General features: G+C 41.5%; 2 protein-coding genes across 24 annotated transcripts in view; both read left to right on the top strand.

Annotated features, from left to right (window-relative positions):
• kmt2d (lysine methyltransferase 2D) overlaps nt 1–13,795 on the top strand; it is a 136,167-nt gene that overhangs the window by 114,121 nt on the left and 8,251 nt on the right. For 17 of the 23 annotated variants that reach the window (XM_033015615.1, XM_033015614.1, XM_033015613.1 and 14 more), the window contains 11 exons: nt 667–819; nt 1,216–1,380; nt 3,191–3,332; nt 5,026–5,107; nt 6,122–6,300; nt 8,288–8,430; nt 8,702–8,843; nt 9,767–9,900; nt 10,959–12,054; nt 12,709–12,845; nt 13,384–13,514. In XM_033015615.1, coding sequence (XP_032871506.1) covers nt 667–819; nt 1,216–1,380; nt 3,191–3,332; nt 5,026–5,107; nt 6,122–6,300; nt 8,288–8,430; nt 8,702–8,843; nt 9,767–9,900; nt 10,959–12,054; nt 12,709–12,845; nt 13,384–13,514 — 2,504 coding nt within the window. The remainder of the gene's footprint in view (nt 1–666; nt 820–1,215; nt 1,381–3,190; nt 3,333–5,025; nt 5,108–6,121; nt 6,301–8,287; nt 8,431–8,701; nt 8,844–9,766; nt 9,901–10,958; nt 12,055–12,708; nt 12,846–13,383; nt 13,515–13,795) is intronic. The other 6 variants (XM_033015623.1, XM_033015636.1, XM_033015624.1 and 3 more) reach the window with 4 other exon arrangements.
• The window catches only part of prkag1 (protein kinase AMP-activated non-catalytic subunit gamma 1), a 61,182-nt gene continuing 61,036 nt past the window's right edge, over nt 13,650–13,795 (top strand). Inside the window, exon 1 of the mRNA XM_033015641.1 lies at nt 13,650–13,655. The gene's annotated coding sequence lies outside the window, so the exon portion shown is untranslated. The remainder of the gene's footprint in view (nt 13,656–13,795) is intronic.

The raw sequence follows: 13,795 nt of genomic DNA on the forward strand, positions 1-13,795 counted from the left end.
GCTGGAGTTTCATAAGGTGCTTTACCATCCCTTTGTCAAGCAGATGCTGCCCAACCTGCTGAGTACTTTCAGCATTTCCTGTTCACATTTCACATTTCCTGTATCAGCAGCTTTTTAGATTTTAATTCCCAACCTTGAGATTACCACAAACCACATCTCTAATAGTTACTTGATCAAACCCATTGTAATATATTTGCAGAGTTAGTTTGTCTTTTAGGTCTCAAATGCTCTGCATGTATGCATTCAGACATTAATTTTCATCTTTTATAACCTTTTACCTTGAATTTACTTTGTTTACCAACCAATGTGCTATTGTGGTAACCATACCGACCCTTCCTATCTCAGTCCGGATTATCATTTCCCAAATTACTGCTTTGCTCACACACAAACGCACATCAGCGTTTTTCTTTTAGTTTCAAGCTTTCTCTTCATCCAATGATAGAGATTTTCTATAAACGTTCAAAATAATTATGAAGAGAAATGTCAAAGCGCAGTTGGCTCTTCCTGCTCTTGCTTTGGGATCACATTTAATAATCTAGTATGGACTCCTGAAAAATGAACGTAATCATATCTGATTCTATGGATTTTGTTTGTGCTTTGGTGTATTTGAGTGAAAAGGCTGAGGTGTGAAGCTGAGTTTAATTTGTTTTTCTTTGTTTATGCAAGATTAAGGAATTTCAAGAAATTAGCAAGAAAAACCTGGCTCCAAAATCGAAAAGGACCCAAAAAGCAAATGACAGAGGCACCAACTCACGAAAGAAGAGTAAAAAGGAAGAGGGAATAAAAAGTACAGATGCTCTCATGAAGCAGTTGCAACAGGTATCAGTCCATGATTTTAATTAACTTAGTATCACTTGGAATCTTGGGACTGAGATCAGACAGTAAAATCATATCAATCAATTACAGAGAATTCTCTAATCTTTTTCATGCAAGCTTTGCATGGCATAGTACCTCCCTGATGCCAGGTTATAGGGCAAGAAGAATTTGTTCAGATTCATGGCACAACCAAGCGAAATATAATAAATTGAGTTGAAGTGAAAAGGGGGGGAAACGAAATAGAATATGAGAATTAAATGTAATTTAACATAAAGGATTGCAAGAGTATGTATGTTAAATATTTACATGATTGTTCATGAATGAATCTGTAGATTACATGCCAGGCTGTTGCTGTGCTTCTCTCTATTGTGGGCATTATTATCATTTTTATTCCCCCAGCAACTGTCCCTCCTCCCTTTGATGGAACCTACCGTTGAGGTGAATTTTGGCCTCTTTCCTCCATTTGGGAGCAGTCCCTTCAATAACAAGAACCAACTGAAAGGATCATTTGGGAATGCAGTGCTGGATAGTGTTCCCGATTACTACTCGCAGCTTCTCTACAAGGTAAATGTGACTGAAATGACACTTATGGTTGCGTTTAGCATAATTTGCTGAGATAAGTTGAGTAAAAGATCTAGTTTTCCCTGCAGAATAATGTGATTGAGTCATTCAGCTTGGAAATGGGCCCTTTGGCCCAACCTTTGGTGCTGTGTGTGTGTGTGTGTGTGTGGAGTTTGCTCATTCTCTCTGTGACCACATTCACTGAATGCTTCAGTTTCCTCCCACGATCCTAAAATTGTGTTGGTAGGTTAATTGGTTAGAATAAATCGCCCTTTAGTGCAGCTAAATGGTACTAAAATGATGAAAGAATAATAAATTTGGCGGTGAATAATAAACGGTGGTGCAGCGGTAGTTGCTGCCTCACTGCGCCAGAGCCCCGGGTTCGATCCTGACTACGGGTGCTGTCTCCCTGTGTTTGCGCGGGTTTCCTCCCACACTCCAAAGACGTGCGGGTTTGTAGGTTAATTGGCTTCAGTAAAAATTGTGAATTGTCCCTAGTGTGTAGGATAGTGCCAGTGTACGGGGTTAATCGCTGGTCCGTGTGGACTCGGTGGGCCGAAGATACCGTTTCCATGCTTTAAAGTCTAAAGAGGAGTTGATGAGTATGTGAGTGAATACATTTCCTGTACCTCTGCAAATAAGATGATGAATGGGATTGTTCCACTGGGTGCCAGCAGGAACACAATGAGTTGAATGGGCTCATCCTGTGTTTGCAGGTATTGTGTCACTGCTTTGTAAAGTCTGAATTAAGTCTCTGACAGAGCGTTTTCTGTTGCCTTCCAAAGTTAAATCTTGTTTGTTGGCATCTGATAAAAAGCAGTGAGTCAAAAAAGTAGTTTGGATCTGGTCAAAGCAAATTAATGGATCAGTAGTGATGAAAATGCTGTCTGGAATGTAGGTGAGTGGAGACTTGCAGACAGAAATAGTCTAGCATGTTGAACTCAAAAATAATTCTGAGAATATATTGGTAATCTAAGTCAAGTACTTTAGGTGAAACATTTTGTATACAGGTTGAGCTTCAGAAAAATATGGTATTTCAAACCAATGACAACTATCTCAACTATACTTCTTCCCACCCTGCTTGCTGCAAACACTCTATCCCCTACCAATTCCTCCGTCTATTCCGCATCTGCGCCCAAGTTGAGGTGTTCCATACTAGAACATCTGAGATGTCCTCATTCTTCAGGGAACGAGGGTTCCCCTCTCCCATCATAGATGAGGCCCTCACTTGTGTCTCCTCGGTACCCGGCAGCTCTGCCCTTGCTCCCCCTCCCCCAAGTCGCAACAGAGACAGAATCCCCATAGTCCTTACCTTCCACCCCATCAGCCGTCGCATACAGCACATACTCCTCTGAAATTTCCGCCACATCCAACGGGATCCCACCATTAGCCGCATTTTCCCATCTCCACACCTTTCCGCCTTCTGCAGAGACCGCTCTCTCTCTCTCTCTCTCTCTCTCTTTTTTGCATATCTTTCATTCATTGTCCACACCACCACCTATATCTCTCGTTTCCCTTATCCCTAACCAGCCTGAGGAAGGATCTCGACCCGAAACGTCACCCATTCCTTCTCTCCAGAGATGCTGCCTGTCCCGCTGAGTTACTCCAGCATTTTGTGTTTACAAATTATTTCATAATGCTGTCTTTATTGTATGCATTTGTTGTGTTCTGTACATGTCTGTGGAAGAACATCTTGCAGATATTTGCTGCTTTATAACTTTCAAAAGAAAGTTGCATTGGTTTGGACCTTGAGTGCAAGGTCGTCTCTTTCCATTTTCTGGCATTGTCGATTACATTTTCTGTCCGTCTTCAGCAGAACAATTTGAGTAACCCACCAACGCCTCCTTCTTCGCTGCCTCCTACGCCACCTCCCTCTGTTCAGCAGAAACTGGTTAATGGTTTAGCCACTTCTGAGGAGCTCACTGAACGACAGAAAGAACATGAAGGACAAAAAGGTATGAGAATTCATTAGAGCAAAACTATTGGCACAATAAATAATGATTTGATCTAACCCTATCAAGAGGGATTTTTTGATTTTGGTGAGTAGTAGAAGTTGTGTGGGGCGGGAATGTGGGGAGAATAAAATTGGTGTAGGGGAGAACCATGCAAACATATGTGTTTGGTGATCAGTGCAGACTCTGGCCCGAATTTGCCGTTTCCACAATGCATCCCGCTATGACTGAGTCGGGGAGTTGACGGCCGCTGGTCGATGGGCATCGTCAGTAGCATCATCATACTTCTCAGATTGTAACCAATAAGCAACTCTGTACACCTTGTTTTCCCTCAACTTTTCAATTTTGGCATTGTAAACTACAAGTTTTGGCTCTTCAAACCACACATGACATGCCTTTCTGCCCACTACTTTCCCATTAAGAATATGCTGTCGATCATCACATTTGGAGTAGTCCAAATTCTGATCATCTCTGCGAATGCTGTCTAAATCAGTCTCATTTGCTGGGAATTCGGATTGACAATTTTGCATTTCTTCTTCGGAGACATCTGTTTAAAATGTAAAGGACAAAAAACACTGAACAGCATTAACAGAAACAAGTTATTATTTGCAGTTTTAGAAAAAATGATACAGTTAAACGCTAAAACAAATAGTAAATGCCCAACAAAAAATTCATACTCATCAGTTTCATCAAATCAATTAAATTCATCTAATCAATTAAATTAATCTAAATTCAATTATTAGATCTAAACATCTTTCCATTTCTTAAGGACCTTAAAGTTAACAACTGTTGCCCAACCCATCAAAATCCTACCATTCACGTACACAATAGTTAGGGGTGACTTACAGTGGCCAGTTCACCGACCAGCATGTCTTTGGGATGTTGGAGGAAACTGGAGCACCCAGGGGAAACCCCTGGAGTCGCACGGAGGATGTGGAAACTCCACACCCAGTATTTCAGTATTCAGTATTTACTTTAATATCATTTCACTGAGTACTTACATACACAGAAGAAACGAAAAATTGTTTCATCAGTTCCTGTCAGTGCAGTTAATAAAAGCAGAATAAATACATGCAACTTTAAAATTAACATATCTAAAATCGACCTAAAAATTGAACTAAAAACAGACATTCAGACCGAACAGTGGCTTTACCTTGGCAGGTGTCTAGCTGTCAAAGTATGGGCGAGGTTAGATGTGTTGGTGAATGATGTATGGGGAGGGGACACAGTCCGTTAACCAGTTTTATTGCCTGTGGGAAGAAGCTGTGTAGCATCCTGATGCAGCTGATGGTCCTGTACCTCTTCCCAGATTCCCACACAGATGGGACTCGAGGTCAGGATTGAACCCTGATCACTGGAGTAAAAGGCAACAGCTCTACTAGCTGTGCCATTTGGGTGCCCAAATCTTAAATTAAATTATTTTTTTTTAAAGATGGATTGATTTTGAGTGATATTCTTGTTCAAAGAAAATTTCAAATGCTATTATGTTTTATTGTAAGTTGGAATTAAACTGAAGTGATTGTATTTAATTAGAAAACCTTTTATTGGTGAGATTCCCTATCTTGTCATATTGGTTTTAATTTCTGATATGCCCGTGGCAAGGTACATAGCTCACAGTTGAATATTATGTAACTTTTGTCCTTGGTTTATTTATTACAATGCAGTGTAATGCTATTTTTATTCAACTTCATTGCAGATCTCATGACAACAGAACTGAAAAATATGGACATGTTGGCTTCCTTGCCCACACCACCACACAATCAAAATGAAGATCTAAGGTTTTTTATTCACAGCTAAGACTTCTTTAAAAATTCTACTCGCTCTTTTTCTTAAATGCTCACTGATTTATTTTAAGTCTTCAATTTTCATAAGAGTAAAGCTTTAATGCCCCTGTCCCACTTAGGAAACCTGAACGGAAGCCTCTGGAGACTTTGCGCTCCACCCAAGGTTTCCGTGCGGTTCCCGGAGGTTTTTGTCAGTCTCCCTACCTGCAACCTCCGGCAACCACATGCAACCTCCGGGAACTGCACGGAAAGCTTGGGTGGGGCGCAAAGTCTCCAGAGGTTTCCGTTCAGGTTTCCTAAGTGGGACAGGGGCATTACTGCCGTAAGTCACTGTGCTATTTACACAAAGTAGCAGGTGGATTTTGTACCTAATTGGCATGCAATCCTAGAGCATTGCTCCTTCTTCCTTGTAACAGGTCGCCAAATTGGTAAATATAACTTTTGTTAACAGCTTGGGGAAGTTAATGTTGGAAATACCTCCTTCCTATCGTTTCAAGAAGTATGGTAGCATAATGGATAAGTTACTGGGTTAGTATCCAGCGATTTGGCCTTTTAAACTGGAGACCAATTTGAATCCCAATATAGCAGCTGGGATATTTAAATTCAAATGATTCAATAAATCTGGATTTTAAAAGGTAGTCTCAGTAATGGTAATTATGAAACTACCAGATTGGCATAAAAACCCATTTGGTTTTCTAATGCTCCTCATACAAGAATATCTGCTTCCCTTGTCCAGTTTTTTTTGTGTGACCCCTTCAGGAATACATCACAAGCTCTGGCATATCACAGAATAAGCATGTGCAACCAAGGATGAATTATTTTCCTTTTTTTTTAACTTTAAGATTACCTTTAAAGTAACCAAAGTTCTAGAGTGAAAATGAAACAGCCGATTGAAGGAAAGCACACAGGAGATGTCCAGTTGCCTTATGATGAGAATCTACCTGCAGTCCATGATGTTGCAGCAGTTCTAAATCGTAAAGAAATTGATTCATACTTTCTTCTCAACAGTAGAGCGGAGTTGGAAGAGGACAGACAAACCCCTGACAGCATTGTGCCGGCATCCTCACCAGAAAGTGTCCTTGGGCAAGAAACATCCCGGTTTCCCTTGCTGACTGAAGTGAAGGAAGAGTCCATGGACCGTGCCCTATCTCCTGTCATTCCCATCATTCCAGGAGCTTGTATCCCAGGTTAGTATGAGAAATTAGTAATTGCCAATTAAGCAACGTTTAATCATTGCTTACAATGTTTACTGTGATCCTGTGGTCACAAAGAATTCTATAATACCTTTCTAATTTTATCCCTGCACCTTCTGCAATGTTTTGCCCTGCACCAATTTTCTTCAATGTTGAGCACTCGGTATTTGTCATTAACTTGCCTTTTAATGCCATTTCCAACCCTGTGTGTTCCTTAACTTCCTGATTTGGGAATCCCCTCTATTTTAGTGGGAAAATATTTAGTCCAAACCTTCATCTTATTGAATGCCTTCAACTCGTGATGCTGATTTCCCTTCATGTTGCAGATTATAGTCCATTTTTTCCCCAACTCATATCGGTAGATTTTTTCTCTCCATCTGGTTTAACTTATTTTCTGTCACTTTGGTAAATCTAACTAAATTATGATTGCTGTCTCCAAATTATTTTCCCACTGCTCACATTTCCCCCTTTGTCCAGTTAAATCCTTGAAACAAAGTCCTGTACTGCCCCCTCTTGATCAGTTTGTGAAATACTTTTTTTTAAACATTCTCTTGAATAAGCAAGTTCGGTATTCTGACTGCGCATGCCCAGGTCATAGGTCACTCGCGATAAACACGCTTTGCAACCGTGCCGCCGTATGCACACAGACCTGCACCTCATCCGTAGCCAGGTTCGGACCCGAGTCTCTGGCGCCGCAAGCGCTGCCGAACCGCCACAGGACCATCCCCGTCTCCTCCCGAGTGCCCCAGGCCCACGGCCAGCGCGGAGAAGAAGAGCTAACTCCAGCTCAACTCTGCCTGTCCCGCCGGGTTAACCTACAGCCCTGGACTGACAGGACACCAGCCCGGAGCAGTAGAGTTAGCGCTTCTTCTCCACGCTGGCTGTAAGCCTGGGCCGCCACTCCCGTCTGACTTGCGTCTGTTCAGGGCTGTCGGTTAACCCGGCGGGACAAGCAGAGTTGAGCTGGAGTCAGCGCTGCTTCTCCGCGCTGGCTGTGAGCCTGGGGAGCCGCTCCTGTCTGTCTCCCAATGTCTCCGTCCGCCCCCCGATGGGGGTGGCGCACTCGGGAGGGGACGGGGATGGTCCAGTGGCGTTCGGCGGTGCTTGCGGCACCGGAGACCCAGGTTCGATCCTGGCTGCGGACGAGGCGCAGGCCTTGTGCGGCGGCACAGTTGCCGAGAGTGTTTATCTCGAGTGACCTTTGACAAATCCCATGATTCGTTGCGTTTTTCGGAATATCAAACTCGCTTATTCATTTCAAGGATTCAAGATAGTGAATAAGGTTGTGGACGATTACAGCAGGATCTGGATCGATTGGCCAGGAGGGCTGAGGAATGGTTGATGGAATTTAATACAGAGAAGTGTGAGGTGTTGCATTTTGTGACGTTGAATAAGGGCAGGACCTACACAGTAAATAGTAGGCCTCTGGATAGTGTTGTTGAGCAGAGGGATCTAGGAGTACAAGTGCATGGTTCCTTGAAGGTCGAGACGCAGGTAGATAAAGGTGGTCAAAAAGGCTTTTGGCACTTTGGCCTTCATCAGTTAGAGTATTGAGTCTAGAAGTTGGGAGGTTATGTTGCAGTTATATAAAGACGTTGGTGAGACCGCATATTGTGTTCAGTTCTGTGCACCATGTTGTAGGAAAGATATTGTCAAGTTTGAAAGGGTTCAGAAAAGATCTATGGTCATCTCATAGTGGCATCAGAATCCTTCCAATATTAGTTATTATGTATGATATACGTTGTTAATCTATATGCAGGAGCACCTGGTGCAAAATGTCATTTAAATGGTCTTTAAACTTGGACTTGCTAATGCAATATGTAAATGATACTTCTATTCAAATAAGTAAATACAGCATTTTAGGTTATTTTTTTAATTTTAAGGAAAAATAACAAGCACTGTGGTATTTAATGTCTTGCTAAGTCCACATTTCAATTCTGAGTTACTAATTTGTCCATTTCAAATGCTTGTTTCTCTTTAGTATTTCCTGACACAAAGCCATTTGTAAATACAGAACCATTTGTCGAAAATACTGAGAAGGACGCACCTTTCTCTGGTCCATGGAAGAGTGAAAAAGGAAACCAGGTTGCAGTCACACTCACTGTCTCAGGAACTGTTGCCAAGGTAAATAACTCATTTTAACCTATTCTGGTCTCGTTCTTGGCAGTTTGATTCATGCCAGCCGGTGTCATTAGAGTCGTATTGCACAAAATCATTCAATGTTCTCCTGTTTACCACAGGTAGACATCGTACAAAATGTAATGCAAATTCTGTACACATTAACACTGAACAAATACATCTCTGAGATGAAGATATGGGTATAAAGAAACAAGATTAGGAATGGTACAAACTGGTTTCATGTATTTAATATCTCAATAACTTTTATTTGTTATAGGATATAAATAGAATGATGACGGTTCTTGCTCAGTTGCTCCAAATGAAGATCCCGGGATCCTACGAAGTTGCGGATGTTCCAGACAGCTCACGGTCTTTCCTGCCAGGTGGGAAAAAATCCACGTTGGAAGCCCCTGATCAAGGTATGTGTAACTTTGACCTTTTCAAAACTACGTAATTTGAATCCGTCGTTGGGAATTAGATATTTCCCATGGATAATAAATCCTATGCTCCAGAAGCGAAAAGTAACAATTGTGCCACTCTGGTCATTTCTATTCAAGTAAGCAAAGCAACAGTTTCTAAACTAACTTTGGAGTCGGAAATTGACTCTTGACATCCTGTGTTTTCCGCAGGTAGGGTTTTGGCACACATTTGATTTCCTTAATGGCTCAGCATTCAAAATAGATGGTTATCTATATCGTTTGTTGTCAATTTCAGTTTGTTAACAATTAAAGTAATGAAAAAATACTGTTGGATTCATCATACATCATATGCTGCCTATTATATTCTTGGCTCTGTTTAATTAACCCCACAAAGCAAGGTTGTCCCCAAACACCACCCATCCCGAACACTATTTAATTATTTATTTCATCGTACATCACTCATTGAATTATATAGAAATTACAACAATCGGGCCATTTGACCCAACTCTCGTTGAAGCTTCCATGTATACTTCCTTACAATAGAGGGGAGGCTATTTCAGCCCATCAGGTCTATGTCAGCTCACAGAGCAATCCAGTTAACCTACCAACCCGCGTATCTTTTGGGATGTGGGAAGAAACTAGAAACCCCAAACTGGAGGAGGAAACATGCGGTCGCAGAGAGAAAATGCGTACTCCACTTCGACAGCACCCAAGGTCAGGATTGAACCTGGGTTACTGGAGTTGTGACTCAACAATTTTATTAGCTGCATCACTGTGCCCCAAAGACGTTTCCTCCATTTGAGCAGTACTACTCAACTCTCAATATAAAACAGTAACAACAGTCGTACATACTTCCGGATTACCAAACTAGCACTGTTTTCCTTGCTAGTTGATAATGTTGACGTTTGAATTATTTTTCTTAGTAGGCTCCAAAGAAGATTCAGTGGATTTGGAGAAACTGGTGTTGGAAAAACATAATTGGTTCAAGCAGTATGATGTCACGTTACCAGGCTCTGCCCTTAAGAAACCAGGGGAAGAGATGGCAACTGCCACACCGGTATGTGTATACTCCCAGCTGAAGAGCATGTGGTTATTGGGATACATTTCGATGGGGAGAGGGATATTTAAGTATGACGACCGATGGTAATGGAAATCCCTGATTTCTTGGAGCTTGCTTAAGAACTCTGAGAAGTTTCCTAATTTTCCTGAAATTAACCACAATTGCTCTTTTTAGTTTATTTCCTCCTGAAGTTATCTTGACAATTGTATATGATGATCTCATTGATCATTTAGTAAAATGTTCCTCAACTTTAATCCACTTACATGTCAGAGTGGTTGATGGTCAAGACCCCACACTGCCAGATGAAATTTGGTTGGTACACCAACATGATTTTCAAACACACTTTGAGAACAGTAGAGACATTGTTTTTTTTAAGAAGAAAGCGTTCACGTTTTCAGTGACATCCATGACTCGGCTGGTAGCAATCTTGGCAGTCAGAAAGCTTTCAATTCTGACTCCAGAGATGTGAATTGAAAAATATATGCATCACTTTAATGCAGTACTTATTCAGTGCTACACTATACTGTGGCACATCTTTCAGATGACATATTAAACAGAAACCTAATGGGTTGTCTTGTGAAGTTAAACAAATTAAAGGTGGTATCCACAATGTCCTTCATTCAACATCACTAAAACTAATTACCTGGTCCTATCATTGATCTTTTTAGGAACTTAATGTACAAAGATTGGCTGGTGCATTTCTTGCAGTTTGATGTTTACACTTGTGACTACTTAAAAGTATTTAAATGGTCTGCAAACATAAACGACAGCCCTTGGCAGAAGGCAATTAGCAATGTGAGCTCGGCTAGAGTGGGAAGAGGTTGCAGAGGTATGGTAGCACATACTGTGGAAGGACTACCAGATAAGGTCAAGAATTGTCAAATCGATGCATTGGGGAATGAAAATTGGCTGAAACCAGTGTTGCCACGGAGGCGCTGTGCAAAAAGTTTTGAATGACACTTTTATTTAAATGAGAAACCGATTGTTGTTTTCAATATATTGGTAACTTATGTTGTTTCAAAACATAATGGCTTCTATTGCTATTCTCTCTTCAGGAAACTTCCTCAGAATGTCCAACCAAGGAAAGAATTGTGGTGCATCATTATAGCAATAATATGTCTATACTCGATGTTCACCAGCTTCCCATAATACAGCCAGAGAGTTCTCCACCCTCATCCCCAAGTATATCATCACCTGGAACTCCAGCAGAGTCAAGCAAGCCTGATCCATCAATTGAATCACCAAAGATCAAGCATCCTCTCCCACTGGATGAAAAGCAGTTTGAGGAACCTCAACCACTGATGAAGAGATGGCGAGGAATCCGTTGGAAGCGTTTGGAATTTAAACTCATATTTCATAAAGGGAAATTTAAACACGTCTCACAACATGAAATTGAAGAACTCATTCAGAAGCTGGGGACATCATTGAAACCAGACCCCATGCCCAAGGACACTCGGCGGTGCTGCTTCTGTCATGAAGATGGTGATGGAACAACAGATGGGCCAGCAAGACTGTTGAATCTGGATTTGGATTTGTGGGTCCATCTAAACTGTGCGTTGTGGTCCTCTGAGGTTTATGAGACTCAGGCAGGGGCACTGATAAATGTGGAAGTGGCTTTCCACAGGGGACTCACCACAAAGTGTGCTTTTTGTCAAAAGACCGGTGCCACTACGGGTTGCCATCGGGTTCGGTGCCCAAACACCTACCATTTTGCTTGTGCTATCCATGCCCGGTGTATGTTTTTTAAGGACAAGACCATGCTCTGCAGTCAACATAAATTGAAAGGAGCAAATGAACAGGAAATTCGTTGTTTTGCCGTTTACCGCCGCGTCTTCATTCAGAGAGATGAGGTGAAGCAGATCGCCAGCATTGTGCAGCGTGGCAAACGCAGCCATATGTTCAGGGTTGGCGGCCTGATTTTTCATACCATCGGTCAGTTGCTCCCCCATCAGATGCAGGAATTCCACAGTGTAACCGCTCTTTATCCAATTGGATTTGAAGCGACTCGAATTTATTGGAGTATGCGATACACCAACAGGCGTTGCTGCTACCACTGCACCATCAATGATACTAATGGAAAACCCGAGTTTGATGTCCAGATTATTGAACAAGGACATGAGGATTTGATTGTTACTGATTGGACCCCACAAGGTAAAATATGACCAAATCATGTTCAGAATAAATATTGAACTAAAATATTAGCTGCAGTTTAGAAATACTTAATGGCCCCATCCAATCGTTAACTCCAAAAATGTCAACAGGATGCAATACTTCCTCTCCCACGTATTATTTTAAATTTTAGCATCTCATCCTGTGTAGCTTCAGTGCAGTTTATGCAGTTGGCTTTCACTCTTAAATTTATAGTGTTGGAATTGTTTATTCCTGATTATATTTACTAATTGTAATGCTCTTGGTGCACACTGGTGCAGATGCAATGTGTCAAATGACAACCTTGTATTCTGTCCTGATTGTGATCTATAGAAATTATTATTCTGTTAATGTCTTGTTAAAAATGTATTATTCGGTTCTATTTTCAAATGCTACTCATAATTTCCATTATTGCCATGTGTGGTCAGCTAACGTTTCATAGCAGACGGGACAGATATCTGTGGTACATTTAGCATAATGGAAAAGTGCGTCTAATACCACCGTATATTGTGCTGCTGATCTGTTGACATGCTTTAGTCAGTGCAAACGGGTTGGGAAAGTGAAACATTTTGGAACTGAGTATTTTTGGTACTTAAGCTGTTGAACCATAACTTGTAAATGACCAGTGTGTATTTTCTACATCCTCTCATTTCTCAGGAGTTTGGAACAGAATTCTTGAACCGATTGTGCGGCTGCGTAAAGAAGCAGACATGCTGAGACTTTTTCCTGATTATATTAAAGGAGAGGATATGTTTGGTCTGACTATCCACGCTGTCCTGAGGATCGCAGAATCGGTAAGAAAAGATAAGCCCCAAATAGAGAAGTACCTGCAAATTCAGGTTCTTGAAGTACTTATTATTGGATCAGCATATAATGTAAAAATCTATCTCGGCTTGTACTCGCTAGAATTTAGAAGATTGAGGGGGGATCTTATAGAAACTTACAAAATTCTTAAGGGGTTGGACAGGCTAGATGCGGGAAGATTGTTCCCGATGTTGGGTAAGTCCAGAACAAGGGGTCACAGTTTAAGGGTAAGGGGGAAATCTTACAGTCCTCCACCATCGTACGGCGCCCCTGAGACTGGTGGAGGACTGAAGGGAATGTTTCAATTTGACTTATTGAAATCCAAGAGATTGTTGGCTCCTCTATCATTGTGTGAGATGGGCAGTTTTGGTTGAGTGGAGTGGTAAAGTCGTTTTCTGAATGTTGCTATTTCTGGTTATAAGCAAAATAATTTAAAGTTGGCAAAAATTGGCGTTGACTAGGCTCAAGAGTTCTTCATGTTTTAAAAACTATAACATTATTTTGTGAATTAAATTTGTTTACTTTTAGTTGCCAGGCGTAGAGAGTTGTCAGAACTACATATTCCGGTATGGTCGGCACCCACTCATGGAGCTCCCACTAGCTGTTAATCCAACAGGCTGTGCCCGTTCTGAACCAAAGATTATGACTCACTACAAACGGTAAGTATAGAGGAAATAAATTAGTGCTAACGACGGCATCAACAGGAACAAGTATTACTAAGTGATCTATGTTATGAGATTTAACCTACTATGGACAACATCTGAGGAGGGATGTGTTGGTGTAGGAGGAGTCCAGAGGAGGTTTACGAAAATGATCCCAGGATGACAGTGTTAACATATGATGAGTGTTTGACGCTCTGGGCTGGGGGAGGGGGGTAGAGGGGGGGGGGGGGGAGGTGGAATAATGAAAGGCGCAAATAGTGGAAGTAGAGAGGGGACCG

The sequence above is a fragment of the Amblyraja radiata genome, chromosome 46 (genome assembly GCF_010909765.2).
Source record: "Amblyraja radiata isolate CabotCenter1 chromosome 46, sAmbRad1.1.pri, whole genome shotgun sequence".
Lineage (NCBI taxonomy): Eukaryota > Metazoa > Chordata > Chondrichthyes > Rajiformes > Rajidae > Amblyraja > Amblyraja radiata.